The following is a 16,147-nucleotide window of genomic DNA, read 5'->3' on the forward strand; positions in this document are numbered from 1 at the left end:
TAATACAGACGGTGAAAATTTGACATCCGAAACCTGCAGCATCTCTACTTCGTCCTGTTGTTAATTCAATACCAATACCCGACTCAGGACGGTATCAATTTTAAAGGGGTGATATCATGCCAACCGGAGTGAGTGTGATTAGCCATTACAAGCCATTTGAAAACCTGCCTTACCCAATGTTAACATTGTTTCGGCAGTTCTAGTTAGAAATGTGCCTTTTATTGTCCTAATCTTCATTCAGGGATTGTATATGGTGTTTAGTTAGTCAGTTAAACTGGTCGTGGTGTTTTTCATGCTTGTTTGGGGGTTTTGAGGGGATTTCACCGGGGTAGGCTATATTCTGTTGTCGTCAGAAACCATTCAAGGTAGAGGCTCTTCTGCTGGAGTAGAAATAGAGGTTATGTACACTATTGTTATGGTCCTGACCTACTATGGGTTACCGTCCAGTTATACTCATTTCATCGTCATTTTATATTATTTCATTGTGACGTGATGACTTGGTGGTAATGCTCATGTCTGTGTATTTCAGCTGCTGGATCCTCAAGAGTGTGGCAATGGCTTCTTAGAGGTTGGGGAGGAGTGTGACTGTGGATCCTACCTAGTGAGTACAACACAGTCGGCTGGTGATGATGATACCGGGTTGTACAGTTTATTTACATTTTCATTTACATTTAGAGCATTTAGCAGACGGTTTTATCCAAAGCGACTTATAATAAGTACATTTGTCAGAAGAAGGAGAAACAATATATCTATGTATATAGGTACACTAAGGACGTTCATAGAACCAAGTGCCAAGCACCATTAATTGCTAGGGTAACCAATTCCTGTATACAACAGAGCCAGCTAGGATAAGATGCAACCCAACTAAGTACTATTAAAATGCCATGATGTACAACATACAATAAGGGCACTCTCACACTAGGCAAGTTTGCCTGTTCCGTGCTGCAGGAAGATTCAGCACGATTCCCCCCCTCCCCACTCCCCCCGCTGGCCCGTGGTCACACTGCTCCCAAAGGCCGTGGCCTGGGCACGAATGCTCCTTCATACATACGTCATCACGTCGTTATACGATAAATACGTCACCACCAAGCGTGGTGTCCAGCTGCGACTGAATGCTGTCGTCGGCCCAAATTTAAAATAAACACTCGACTTCACTATCGCACCAACGTAAACCCACTCGTGGACCGCTTGCCGCCATTGTTTAAAATGATTGTTGTAGGGGAAGAAGGGCATGGACCTATAAAGAAAGAAAGGTCGCGCAAGGACTACGTCATCCAGCTCACGTTGTGTATCCGCGCGTGTCATCTCATTAGCATCTGTACTTTGGCCACGGCACACCTCTCCCAAGTGTGCCGTGGCCAAGGGGCTGTTCCGTGCTGGTATACGGATGGCGTGGTCACACTAGCCAAACGTTCTAGACTTTAGTATGCAAATGAGCTCGGGCACGGGGCCGCGGCCCTAGTGTGAGTGGCCCCTAAGTGTGTACATTAAGTGCCAGGGCGTACAACATACAATAAGTGTGTACATTAAGTGCCAGGACGTACAACATACATTAAGTGTGTTGGAGGGACTGGGAGGGGGTGGCTATGCTGTCTAGGTTAACTCTGAACAAGTGAGTCTTGAGTCTTTTGCAGAAGAATGTGAGATAGTTCATGCTCCCTGCCATGGGTTGATTTGGTATCCATGGTACATTCCTATTGGTTAAGAATAGCAAAGTCCACAATAGCAAATAGCACCTTGTGCATTAAAGGATATTTTAGTCTCCTTATGTTTAGAGTAGTTAGTTACTTGTAAGAAGCTATGCACTTCATGCATCAGCTTAGAGGATTCTGTCGTTTGTTAAGACCCAGGGTTAATTGTTTACATGGTTAATGTTGACGAAAACAACCCGTGGTGTTTGTTCAGCTCACCTCCTCACGTTAGATAATAAAGAAAGCTAAATGATAAGGCGTTGAAAAAGGGATTCTTGTGATTTAAAATCTTCATTTAATAATGAAAACATGACATTAAAACCTGTTTAAATTCTTATTACAGTAGTTTAATGCGCTGGAATTCTATAACTGAACTATCAGCAGGACAGACACTTTTGTTTTCTTTATGTGGATATCTGAGAGATATCTGAAAAGGGCAATTAAATGGGAGTCTGAAAGGGGAACCTGAGACCAGTGTAGGCTGATTCAGGAGTTCATTTGGCCCTGAACTAAAATAAGGAATGAATCTTCGAATTGAACTGCCAAATCTGCGGGGCTCTCTGCAGTGTGCTGCGAATAGTAAGGCACCCTGGGGTGTTGTTCCACAGGAGTGCTCCCGGAGCGGCGGGGCCTGCTGCAAGAAGTGCACCCTTACCCATGATGCCATGTGCAGCACCGGCCTCTGCTGCAGAGACTGCAGGGTAAGAACACAGCGTTTAACCTTTAATATTCTGAATGGCAGCAGGTGTGATTTATACCTGACTTATGTTGCATTTATTTTGTTTATTATTCTATTGATATTCCTCTCATTTAATTATCATTTCACATTGAATGCAGCAAACATGCATTTGTGATATGTGAAACTGAATGAACACCCAGAGATTACCTAATGACCACTATGCTTTTCTTTATCTCCTTCTTTCGCTCTCTCTCTCCTCAATCCTTCCTTCCTTTTCCTCTCTCCTCTCATCCCTTCCCTGTCTTCTCCCCTTCCCTCTCTCCTCTCCTTTTCTTTTCCTCTACTCTCCTTTCCTCTCTCCTCTCCCCTCTCATCTGATACTCCTCTCCTCTCTCTCCTCTCTCTTCTCCTCCCCTTTCTCCCCTCTCTCCTCTCCTCTCTCCCATCTCTCCTTTCCTCTACTCTCCTTCCTTCTCTCCTTTCCCCACTCTCCTATCCTCCCCTCTTCCCTCTCTCCCCTCCTTCCTCCCCTCTCCCCTCTCACTCCCCTCTCTCCTATCCTCCCCTCTCTCCTATCCTCCCCTCTCACTCCCCTCTCTCCTATCCTCCCCTCTCTTCCTCCTCCCCTCTCCCCTCTCACTCCCCTCTCTTCCTCCTCCCCTCTCCCCCCTCTCTTCCTCCTCCCCTCTCTCCTCTCTGAAATGATGATTGATGCTGTGTGTGTTCAGTATGAGCTGAGGGGTTCGACGTGCAGAGGGGCGGTGGGGGACTGTGATATCCCCGAGACCTGCACAGGAGACTCCAGCGAGGTGAAAGACACTCCGCTCATTGATGAACTAACAACACTTTCTTAATTCCGTATTTTATGAGATACAAACATTGGTGTATGACCAGGTCGATGCTGCTGCTGAATCCAATTTGACATTGGTCTTTGTTGGGATTATGCACAGTGTTTTTAAACAAAGTATTATTGTTTTTTTTAATCTCAAAATAGGAGGTTTGGGTGTGTCTATGTTGAAGTCTAAAACGATAAATGAAATAGTTGAAATACATTTTTTTTTTTATTTAATCAAAGATTGCATCTCCTTAGTACACACCTTAGTACACTTAGTACACACAGGTCAAATACAAATTATGAAATACTCTAGTAAGTAATGAAAATACCTATATCATACATGTCATTTAAACAAGGCCCCTCTCTGGTTTTTGATTCTATTATATGAATGACAGAAAAACAGTGCCGTAGTACAGCAAATGAATCTAAACATTAATCTGGTGTGTTCTGTGTACATCTACTCATCAACAAGAATAAAACTTAAAACTAAGTATCATTGGATATGCGAATGATTCACATTTCTCTTCCAGTGCCCGCATAATGTCCACAAGCTGAATGGATACACGTGTCAGACTGGGCAGGTATGTCTGTTTATCTTGTTTGTGTAGTTATACTAACGTTTTACATCCAAAAACTACTTTTGGCTTGAATTAAAGTGTTCCCGGGTGGCTTGGTGTGAACAATAGATTGTTTTTGTTCATAACAGAAAAAGCTTCCTAGGAATTTGAGTAAACTTATAATCCGCTCTTACAAACACAATTTAACAAGCAACAAGCAGGAAGTATGTCTCTAGTTTGGCCAAACGTAGCTCCGTCACTGGTCTAACCCCTTTCATTACCACCAATATTTACATGACCCCTAAAGTACCTCAGACTCATATTTGTATCTTATCTATGAATTATGCATTCAGAGTTCATCCCAATCTCGTGTCTCTTATCCCATCAGGGCCGTTGCTATGGCGGACGCTGCAAGACCAGAGACGGACAGTGTCTGTCCGTGTGGGGCTACAGTATGTCACACTCACCGTCTGTCCTTCCTTCATCCCCTGATTAAGCCAGACGTCACGAGGCGTCACACATTCCTTCTTAAAACCACTGACTTAGACACCACAGCTGATCCCTTCTTAAAACCTGTATGTTACACCAGACATCACACAGTAGTGCGATGATGGATAGATCAGCGACACTTGCTACAGTCCACTGGCTAGGTTGGTGGACGGATCTATCCATCATACATCTAGGTGGACACGCCCACTAGTGATGTCACTAGGGCACAGGGAAAGGCCGATTTTCAAATGGCTGACTTTTTTACAAAACAATCCCCCCTTTAAGTCCCCAGGGTTCCTAAACCTCACCCTGATCTACAGCTCATAAACGGCGTCCTCTGTCCCCAGACTCCGCGGACCGCTTCTGTTACGAGAAGTTCAACGTGGAGGGCTCGGAGAAGGGCAACTGTGGACGGGACCCTGGCGGCCACGGGTGGCTGCCCTGCCAGAAGCTGTGAGTTCTACTGACACGGGGGCGGCAGAAGCTCAGGAGGGAGGGCGGGGGCTGACGGGTAACCGGAGGGTTGCTAGCTCGATCCCAGGCTCCTTCTAGTGTGTGTCGAGGGTGGGAGTGTTTGAAGAGGTGTCCCTGAGCAAGACGCCTCCCCCTGACTGCTCCTGACCAACTGGCTGTCCCCTCGCGTGGTTGACTCCGCCGTCGGTGTGTGAATGTCTGAATGAATGGCTCTAAGTCACTTTGGATAAAAGCGTTGACAAAATCCCCTAAATATAAATGTAAATGTAATAGCGTCTGCTTCAAATAAGATGGACAGGACAGCAGAGTCGTCAGGCAGATGGGGGTTGAGTGGGTGAGGGAGTGAGGACTGCCCCCTCCATCATGTATTGAAAGCATACCATCATGGATCCTTGGTAAATACTTTTTGAACCTCAAAAGCAAGGTTTCAATATTTAAGAGTGGATATCGGAGGGTCTATGTATACCTTATCAAACCTATGAGGTGTCTTTTCCTACGTTTTCAGGATCGACCTTTTCATTAAAACCTTTTGAACCTTTTTCAGAGGATATTCTCAATTCTCATACCAGTATTTTGTGTACCACTACCACGCCCCATTTTATGGCCACGTTCCTCACTTACTTGCCACACGGCTCTGGTGTGTCTGCATAAACCCACAATGGTTTGACCCGCTGCCACAGCCCTTCATTATATGAAAACAGTGTGTTTAGAAGCAGCGATGCGCAGTTCTTGGTGTTGTTTCTACCCCTGAATTACCTTTGAGACACCGATCACACAATGGAATACTTCAAATACGCCATTTGAATGTCCCTAGGGATCTCCTAAAACCTTGAATTACCCTTGGGTAAAAGCAGGGATTCACTGGACTGGTAGATAGTGATGGTGACCACGCCCTCAGCCTTGCTCCACCTAGCTACAGTCAGTACAACGTCAACTCACGGGCGCTTTGAGCCGTAGCGCATGTGCACTCGCCTCGGCACTGTTGTGCCCGGAGCCGTGGTCGGGAAGTCTTTGACGACATCCGTGAGTCATGTGCCTGCTGGCATTCAGCGGCCTACTAAAGCACCCTCTCCCAATATAGCCATCCTTATTCTGGGGCAACGGGGAACTGGGGCTGCCGTGTTCAGCTCGGGAGCTGCTTCGTCGAAATGAATGGCGCTGAATCCAGTTGGATTCACGCAGAGAGAATGGGTCTGACCCCCAGACAAAATACTTTCAGAGTTTGATCACCAAGGTCCACCGATTTACCTAAATGTCCTGCAGCGAGACGCCTCAACCCTACCTGCTATCATTGTACGTCTCTCTACCGCTCTCTTCCTGTCTCTCTACTTCTCTCTTCCTGTCTCTCTACTTCTCTCTTCCTGTCTCTCTACTTCTCTATCACTGGCCCTTTGTCTCTCTCTCTCTCTCTCTCTCTCTCTCTCTCTCTCTCTCTCTCTCTCTCTCTCTCTCTCTCTCTCTCTCTCTCTCTCTCCCTCTAACTCTGTCTCTCTCCCTCTGTGTGTGTGTGTGTGTGCTATCAGGGACGTTCTGTGTGGCTTCCTGATGTGCACCAACCTGACCTCCCGGCCGCGCTTCGGGGAGCAGCAGGGGGAGCCCACCAGCCTGACGGTGTACCACCAGAGCCGCTACATGGACTGTCGGTGAGCTCATCCTAGAGGTCCCAGGGTCACGGGACGCAAAGGACTCAAAGGATCCCGTCAGCCAACAAACTGTGTGTAGCAGTTGTAGTCCACTCATGTAAACTGACCCAAAGATACGGCAAAACCTGACAAGCTACACTTGGTTCACTCAGCGGAGATGACCCCGTCTCAGGAGAGGGCCACCATTACCGATCAAATTATACATTGTGTATTTTGAACTGTTGAATATATACATTCTACTGAATGAACTAAATAGAAAGATAAAGATTCAAAAAAAAAAACAGTTTTTTCTGAACGTCAATCACGCATGAGACATGAACGCAATAAATCAATATAAAGAACAAACAGAAATCGAGTTAGGGAATTGCAATCTGACAGAGAAAACATCGTTTTTCCACAAATATGCATCACCTATTTATTCAAAAAATCGGCGAGGTTCCTCTACTTTAAATGTATTCGACGTGTCAGGTGGCAAATGTGTGCTAACTTCACACTGTGTTTGAATGTCGGGGGTTTTATGGGTTGAATGATTTCAGAAACTAGCTGCGACCTGACAGGCTAATGTCACATTCCTGTAGTGTTGATTGAGCCGATGCTTATTGGAGCTGGAGTCTGTTGTTGCTGCTCGCTCTTAATCTATTGTAGCCAGAGCCAGCCGGCCACTGCCCAAGCTGGTCCTCAACACAGCCAGAGTTCAACCAGTCTGCCCTACACTCCAGATAGAAAGTGGAGATAATAGTTGGAAGGGTAAGACAGAGAGATAGTGGGAGAGGATGAGTCCGAACTTATAGGGGGCAAGAGGGAACAAGAGGATTAATATGAGATGTTGAATTCCTCCAGCTTTTCCCTGGAGCTAAACCTCTCCACACTAAGCCGTGCCGTTAGTCGACTCAGCTGTGGTTGTGGAGCTTAAGCATTGATTGTGCTACAGGGCACATTGTACATGCAGACATTAATAATCTGAGATTGGGGAACTGGCAGAGGATATTTAATAGTTGGATCAAGATGATTTTTAATAGGGGTGTAGTTAAAGATCGAGATAGATATCTTATTATTCTGAATCGTTCACAACTTCAAAATAGCGATATATATTATATATTATCATATATTATTTGCTTTTGTATTATCATTATTGCAAAATTTAGCTGAAAAGCAACATCACCTTTACTGATAACGTTACTCTGCTTTCATGTCATCATTTGCAAATTATCCTGTTAGAAACCTTAGCAGTTTAGCTTTGGTCAATAGCTTTGTGTGTGTGTGTGTGTGTCTTTACCCTTTGTGTACATGCCTTGACCCCTTCTAACACAGGATGCCTGGAAGTGTCCTGCCATAATCCCCCTGTGGAGTTATATAAATCAATAGGAAATAATAAAACTATTATTTATTTCAAATATTGATGGTGTCAATCCCCTGCTCCGCCCCTAGTGAGGGGCCATGACCCACTGACGGGTCAAGATGACCCACTGACGGGTCAAGATGACCCACTGACGGGTCATCTTGACCCACTCATGGGTCATGACCAGTGCTTAATTTGAGGGGGAGCAAGGGGGAGCGCGCTCCGGAAGCTCTGACGCGCGCTCCGGAAGCTCTGACGTGCGCTCCGCCAGCTCTGACGTGCGCTCCGCCACGAGCAGTATAAAAAAAAAATGCGCTGCGTAGCGGTAATCAATGAAGTATGACATAACATTGTGTGGGGAATAGGTACTTTGGCGCCCCGTGCTGCAGGCGTACACCCGTGTATAGATGGAAAGAAACCCTCACTGAAGTTCGTAGGTTCCCCCCCCCCCCCCCCCCCCCCCGTCAACAATCGCTACGGACCCCCCCCCCCCCCCCCCCCGGTCAACAATCACCGCATCCCGTCCTCAGCGCTCCGGGAGCTCCCACTGGACAAATTAAGCACTGGTCATGACCCATGAATGGCTCCTGACTTACTCATGGTTCCCGACCCAATCATGGGTCAAGACCAACTGGGGGGTCCCGACCCACTATTTAAGAGCCGCTGCCCTAGAGACCCTTCCCTTCTCTTTTCCCACCTGTGGCTCCCTGACGACCTTTGACCTTTGACCTCTGTCCTCAGCGGCGGCCACGCGGTGCTGGAGGACGGGTCGGACCTGGGCTACGTGGAGGACGGGACGCCGTGTGGGCCCAACATGATGTGTCTGAACCGCCACTGCCTGGCCGTCAACACCTTCAACCTCACGCTCTGCCCCGGCTCCTCCCCCTCCCGCATCTGCTCCCACCACGGGGTCCGTCGCCACGGCAACAAGCCTGTTGTCTGTCCTGCTTTAGGTTTCACAGCGCCTTAGACGGCGTGTCGGCCGGTGGTTCAGGACTGCCAGTCGTATGGGTCTGTGGGTCCCTATCATTATGTCGGGAGTCGAAGCCAAAACATGGTGGCCTGTGCAATAAAAGGCGTTTAACCAATCAATAGAGGGCGGTTGGAGTCCATATCTACATCTTTTAGATATGGACTAAAAATGTCCATATCTAAAAGTTTAGGTTTTAAACCTGCACTGGATCAACGTGCCCCTCTCTCTCGCTGCAGACGTGTAGCAACGAGGTGCGCTGCATCTGTGACGCCGACTACACGGGGAAGGACTGCAGCGTGTTCGACCCCGCCCTGCTGCCCACGCCCATGGAGGGCCCCGAGCAGCACAAAGGTAGGGGGCGGACGTGCTTCCTACTTCTGGGCGTCATGTGGCTGAGGAGGTAGAGCGGGTTGGCTGGTAACCGGAAGGTTGCTAGTTCGATCCCCGGCTCCTCCTAGTGTCGAGGTGTCCCTGAGCAAGACACCGACCTCACCCTGACTGCTCCTGACGAGTTGGCTGTCGCCTTGCGTTTCTGTCTCCGCCGTCGGTTCGTGAATGTGTGCATGAATGGGTGAATATAGTAAAGCGTTTTGAGTGGCCACTTGTCAGAGAGCTCTCTATAAATGCAGTCCATTTACCTTTTACTTTTCTCTTCTCGACTGTATGTTGCATTCTAACTTCTGTTTTGCTTTCCACGACTATCACTGCAGGTTTTCGCTGTAGTTCAAATCTATGTAAGATTAGAAGAACAAAAACAATCCACGACCCTACTTGTTTTTTTTCTCGTCTATCCATTTGTGCCGACAAGGTCATCGCCGGGCCAAAAAGCAGGTTTCAGATCTGGCCACCAGTGGGCGCTATTGTGCACAGTGACATTAAAGCAACTCTGTTCCCCTCCAGGGCCCAGCGGCACCAACATCATCATCGGCTCCATCGCCGGGGCCATTCTGGTGGGGGCCATCGTCCTGGGGGGCACTGGCTGGGGCTTCAAGTAAGACCTGTCTCTTTAATAAGCTCAGTCATTATTGTGAAATAATGACCAGCTTGCTGTACCTGTTCCCTCTTATTACACAGATACTTTTTTTTATTATTGGAAATGTATTTTATTGCTCCTGCGTAAAGAAAAGTATATAACTTTCTACAGTTGAATTCAGAAAAGACAAATACTTACAATGTTCATATTGTTCTCAAAGTGATCTTACATGTAATCCCATGCGTCCAGAACCCAGTGTTTAGCTGCATGCATAGGCGCCGGAACCTATGAGGCCGCGGGGCCAATGGCCACTCAAAATGATCTATATATTTTTTGCCTGTATTGATGAACTATTTAGTTTCCCAGTAATGTTTTGGCCTAATATTGTTACTATACAAATGAACAGAGCTTCGCCTCCCCGCAACCTTATATTGATTGAGTCTAAAACGTACTCAACGATTCAGCCAATGAGAGTACTACAGCAGGTAGCAATCGCGTTGCCATGGCCCAAGGGTAAACTTTATGTTTTATTTTTATTTTTTTCTACATCACAATTGCATGCTATAATAAACCATTGTTTTTACCTACCATTACGAGTCTTGTTTGGTCTAGTAGGGAATTCTCACAATGGCGCTGCTGCTAGCTTTTGGCGGGTTCAGACTATACGATTTTGCCCCGATTCGTTCGTCCCAGCCAAATTTGAAATAAATAAATAAGTTGGTTAACATATTGACTAGACAAACGGCAAACTGACCAATTATATTTTTCTATAATCTCCCTGCTTCTGAAATCCCCGCCCAGCGCTCGTCCGCTGGTTTTCCAGAAGCATTCCACTGTGCGATCATCCCTGCTGCATACGCCCTCACACATTGTTGAAGTCATATGCTGGATGCTTTACTCTTAATATGTCTTTTAGTTAATGATCGGGCTAGAATAAGACCACGTTGGCTATGTTCGCTGTCAACAGGGGACATTTCATAGTGGTTGGACATTTTAGCGAGCCGACAGGCTTTTTGTCGGGACGTAGAACACGCATTATTTGGATCACAACGGTGCTGCAGCGCGTCGCTTCCTATTGGTGCTAGGGGCGGCAATTGACGCGTGTGACGGCCGGCTTTAGGATGATGAGGTGTCACGCCCTGTTCGACACATGCACTTGCATTTGGCCCCCCCCACCACTGAGATCGTTCCGGCGCCACTGGCTGTATGTTACAGCTTCCTTGACTCAAGGAGGAAATGGCTGTTGATTCTGACTTTGAACTCTTGTCCCCATTGTCACCATGTTCGCTGTCTCCTGTTCCTCCTGCTCTTCCCACCCTTCCCTGGGGAACCAGGAACATCCGCAGGGGAAGGTATGAGTCCTCTGAACAAGAGTCCTTCTAAACATCTTGTGTCTGAATCACAGCCCTCACCCTCCACCTCCCTCGATTCCATCATAAATATAACCAAAGCGTCCTACAATATATCCAGCGTCTGTGAGTGCATACATAACACAGGACCCTAGTGGGAATCAAACCCTGAACCCCAGAGCCAATGCTCTATATCAGTTGGCCAAGACGGGAGCTTCAGGATCTTCTCTTAACTTAACTTCTCCAATATGTAGTTTCACCCAACATTTACAAACATGTTGCATTCTTCATTTCCCAATGCAGATATTCTTCCCCTATTTGTACCCTGGTTTTTTTTATCATAGATGCATTGCTTTTAAATGCCCTGTTTTTAAATTGTTAAACTTGAATATTTAGATTTATATCAGAGACTTGTAGATGGATGTTTAACTCAATGGTCGATTTTTGTCTTTCACAAAACCCTTTAATTAATGCATTAGTATCGCGTGCTTAGATATTTGATAAAGTCACGTTTGGGTTTGTCATTTGTAATCGTCCAATATAAGAATAAATACATAGGAGTAATGCTTTCAAGTGTTTCGTTTTATTTGAATAACGTTTCATGATTTAGTGTAATGTCTGTTTCGAATGCCCATTCTGAATTTTTTAACCATTCTGAATTTTCTTAACCACTACCTTTTTCCTGCCTCTCCTTCTAGATCTGGGGGTGGGTGATCCACTGGTCATTCCCCTGCTCTCCTCTCCAGCTGTGATCTATCTGAGGAATCTATCCTCAGTCTAACACGTCTTCCACTGACCTCAACCTTTTATTCCTACCTTGGACCTTACATTATCCTGTTACCCTACCTTAACCTAAATCCTACCTTCAAGTACACCTAATGTACCTTACGTAACCTTAACTTTAACCTTACCTATAATCTTAAATTTAACCTCACCTTAACATTTAACCTGAAATCTAACCTTAACTTTGACTTCACTTTAACCTTACCCTATCTTACCTTACTTCACGTTACAATTCTTCCTCCTACCTCTCCTATCTCCTACATAGAATATAATTAACTTAGTCAGAACATCATTAACTGTCATAACTTTCTCTCCCTCTCTGTTAAAACCTAACTTTCGGCACAGGCCAAAGGTGCAAGAATACATTCCGGTTATATGCTGTATATCAGGGAAACACTTTCTTTTTTCAACTCACCATTGTCAAAATGTGTCTATTAACAGCCTTTCGTAATCTTGAACTGGTGAGCGTTCCAGAAAACCCACATACTCCAGTTGAATTTGTCTGACCCCTGAGTGCTCAATATGTTTAAAGCACACAAAATGGGTCTTCTCCTTGTTCTGCCGGCTGTTACAATTCCCTACGCCTTTATAACGACTTTAAGTGGTCAGGATTTAGTAAGTAGCATTTGCTTGTCCAACTAGGTAATGTTTATGCAGTATCTCAATCTGATATATACACCAGTCAGCTCTTCATATATTACATACATTTATCTCATTCACAAATGAATGTATAATTATTCCTGTACAGATTGAAAAGGATGTCTGCAGAGTCTAGTTTTTCAGAAATAGTTTTGTGTGTAGTTTACCACTGACCATTAATCCAGCTTGATTGACAACTCTCTTGGCTAGTGTGTCCATTATTTTGGCTAGGTTGACTTTTGCACATACACACAGAATGCCTTCCAAAACCAGTGTGCAGTATATATTATCTAGCCAAGATAAGTACTGTATATGTATACAATATAAACAGTACTTACGTATACGTAATGCAAGTCAAATTCAGCAGTTAGTGTATCAATTAATACTCAATGTTTAATCTTTCTTATAGCTGATTATTCTAAATATTAACATTTACTAATTGTTATAATTTCACTCGCTAAATAGTTTCTATATCATATTTACTAAAATTACTATTATTTTCCAAAGCATGCATCAAGCTTTTAGGAAAAGGATCATTTTAAATGTACAAATGCCATTTCTCAAGCCAAATATTCCCATGGTTTGACAGTCAGTATTGGGATACTGGCTGAAAGTGGTACGTATGTATTATCTGGTGGCTGTGTAAGGCTATTACATTGCCATTGGAAAGGTGCTAAAGAGTTGGAAAACTACGTAACAGTCGTTTTTACAAAGGGTGTCCTGTTTTGTAAAACCACCATGGTACATCCCAAAAATAACTATTTAAACAAAAAAAAATAATCATAAAACAATTGTAATTAATAAACCAGTGTGGAGCTGGTTTCACTGTCACATCTTTCCTGGTTAAGGCCGGTGATGATCCACAGCCCTGTATGCCTATCCTGACTTAGCCCCTTGGATTCATTTTAAATGTAATTTTGAGGGAAAACCTGGAACGACTCCCTTTTCTGTTTGTTTTACAAAAACAAATGTTCATGTACTTTGTCCAAATACTTTGTCCATGCTTTCTCTGGATATAGCGGCCCATCATTTATTTGTAAAGATATAGTGGAAGGAAGTTGTGGCAAAATAGCAATAACATACAACACAAAGAGCACTTAAGTGATTTAGGAATAGCTTACAATATACTGTAAAATATGCTAACATTTTGCCTTTTTGTACAGAGATAGACCGGTCTGTACAATAAACCAGTGTCATGTTGGTTTTCCAAAGCAGAAAATATGGAAGAATTAACCAAATACATTTAATACAATTTAACATACAAGTGACCTAGATGACACAATCTAACTGAAAATTGTACACCTTTTATATAACCACCATCGTCCTTGGATAATATAAGCATAGCCAACTCAAATTGGTTAACTCTATTCAATTTCCAAATAGTGATCCAAATGAACACAACTAATCTGTCATGATGTCATTCCCAAACTCATTTATTTGTGTGTCTAAATGGTAATACATGTAATGAGCTCTAACGTTAAAATGAAAGAAGACTAGACAGAAAGGTAGGTACGGTAGTTAAGGAATGTTAATGTGTTTACATAATCTGTAATTTACACATTATCTGTAAAATAAAGTGAAGATGACTCCTAGATGTAGGATTTTTTTTAATCTTATTTTCTGAGTTTGTTTTCTTTGGCATTCTACATATGGAATAGCTGTAAAACAAATTATTGATGTGAATCTGTAATTACAGCATTAATCTAAATGACTGAACTTAGTGAGAATGTTCAGAAGTAACAGAAAAATAAAATCTAAAAAAATATCAAACTTGGCTTTCTCTAGTTTTTTCTTAATTATGTATAGGTATACCTGGTAAATGTTCTTATTTTTTTATTATTTATAATTTGGTGGCTGGGGATATACCTTTGTGGCTCTAGAACAGACGTTGCTTTAGGCCTGAACAGCACCCCCATCCCACAGAGAGGTGGTATATTATCTGTTACAGCTGTTACGTTTACCAAACTCTTTAGTTGATAAACTAAAGTCAGAACTGTTCATTCGTACACTTCAGTAAACGTTTATGGGTAGCTTAGGCCTACTTCCACCTGTATACTACTGGAATACATCTAAAAGTCACAGTTATCTCTAGGTCTAAACAGCCTATATCTCTAAATCAAATTTCCATTTAGGAGAGATCCATCTCTGTTTACTGCCAATGACCCCTTCCCCCCCCCCCCCAACTGCACAATGCGTTGAGTGCTGTAGTGCAAAGTGAGGTTGAATATATGTTTTTAGCAAAGCCACGTAATTTAAGACGTAAAGGAATGTTAATTTTGTTTAAATCATGTGAAGGGATTTGAACAAAGTCAAAATGGAGTAAACAATGTAAGCATGCAATGTAAAATGGTTGGAAACCAATAAAGTGAAGTGTTAACCAAATAGCTAATTTGATCAAGTTTGAATACATTTGAGATAAAATACAGAATAATCTGTTCTGAAAGTGTGTGTGTGTGTGTGTGTGTGTGTGTGTGTGTGTGTTAGTGGTGGATTAAATGATTCGTTTCCGTGACCCAGTTCGCGTGATTCAGTTCGCCAAGAGGAGTCGTTCGTGAATCGTTCGTTCGTTTGTTCGTGAAGTCGAGTTTCCGGTAGCACTAACTCCACTGAGTCTGACCGCACCAGCTGAGAACTGTGCAATGGCGTGCATTCCATGATGCGAATTACTGCTACCGGAAACCAGGCTGAACGAACAAACGATTCGCGAACGACTCCTCCCAGCTCAGTCGAGTTTCCGGTGAATCAATTCACGGGGAACTCGACTGAACTGGGAGGAGTCGTTCGCGAATCAGCCTAGTTTCCGGTAACGGTGAATCGCATCATGGAATGCACGCCATTGCAGGGTTCTCAGCTGAGTCAGTCAGACTCAGTGGAGTTAGTGCTACCGGAAACTCGCTCGTTCGTTCAGTAGAGTTTCCGGTGAATCGAATGGTGAACGAGACGAACGAGAGAAACAAACCGGATCGGTTCGTTCGTCCTAAAGACTCGTTCATTCGAACCGGTTCGCGAATGAACAAGCCAACACTAGTGTGTGTGTGTGTGTGTGTGTGTGTGTGTGTGTGTGTGTGTGTGTGTGTGTGTGTGTGTGTGTGTGTGTGTGTGTGTGTGTGTGTGTGTGTGTGCGTGGTAGTAAATTGGAAAAGTGTGTTTTTGACCTTATTCCTTCACATCTAGTTCATATAAATGACAATAAGCTCAGAAAATGATGAGGCGTATACAGTTGTCTCATTGGAGTCTCAGCTTTCATATGGCATATCGTTTGTGGAGATAGCCTGACGTGAAAAAGATTGTTTAAGCATTGTTGTTAGCAATTAGCTTCTACCGGGAGCAAACCGCTATGAGGTAAGCACCTAGCCTAGCCATATAAACGGAGTCCCCACAGACACACGCCCAAAATATAACAATCATATTTCCAAACAATTAATAATTTTAGAAACATTGTGTTTCTAGTTTAAATATTGACGTTGTTAGGCTCCGCGACGTCCGCAATGGTTAGCTTTTGTGATAACTACCTTGGGGCTAGAGCTGGGACATAATCACGCTCTAGCCCCAACTGAAAATATACGAAGCGGGTATGAAATTAAACTGTTAAACTGTGATTCTGAAAAAAGTATAAATGATATCGAAATTATTTTATCTTAAAATAATTGAAGACACAAGTGTGATGATTTGTTAAAGGTCTGAACAAAGGTTAATGGTTAGAAATTCACCAAGTAAGGATGT

The 16,147-nt window shown here is 44.0% G+C and overlaps 1 protein-coding gene across 2 annotated transcripts in view; it reads left to right on the plus strand.

Moving 5' to 3' along the window:
• LOC115531497 (disintegrin and metalloproteinase domain-containing protein 11) overlaps nt 1-14,194 on the plus strand; it is a 32,559-nt gene extending 18,365 nt beyond the window's left edge. The window contains exons 16-27 of one of the 2 annotated variants that reach the window (XM_030340809.1): nt 530-601; nt 2,300-2,392; nt 3,099-3,179; nt 3,736-3,786; nt 4,151-4,214; nt 4,599-4,704; nt 6,249-6,368; nt 8,449-8,617; nt 8,917-9,031; nt 9,581-9,671; nt 10,988-11,005; nt 11,701-14,194. In XM_030340809.1, the coding sequence (XP_030196669.1) occupies nt 530-601; nt 2,300-2,392; nt 3,099-3,179; nt 3,736-3,786; nt 4,151-4,214; nt 4,599-4,704; nt 6,249-6,368; nt 8,449-8,617; nt 8,917-9,031; nt 9,581-9,671; nt 10,988-11,005; nt 11,701-11,716 (996 nt within the window). In that variant the 3' untranslated portion in view covers nt 11,717-14,194. Of the gene's footprint in view, nt 1-529; nt 602-2,299; nt 2,393-3,098; nt 3,180-3,735; nt 3,787-4,150; nt 4,215-4,598; nt 4,705-6,248; nt 6,369-8,448; nt 8,618-8,916; nt 9,032-9,580; nt 9,672-10,987; nt 11,576-11,700 lie in introns of those variants that run through there. The other variant, XM_030340808.1, reaches the window with a different exon arrangement.
• The last annotated feature ends 1,953 nt before the right edge of the window (nt 14,195-16,147 follow it).

Source organism: Gadus morhua, chromosome 18 (genome assembly GCF_902167405.1).
Source record: "Gadus morhua chromosome 18, gadMor3.0, whole genome shotgun sequence".
Taxonomy (NCBI): domain Eukaryota; kingdom Metazoa; phylum Chordata; class Actinopteri; order Gadiformes; family Gadidae; genus Gadus; species Gadus morhua.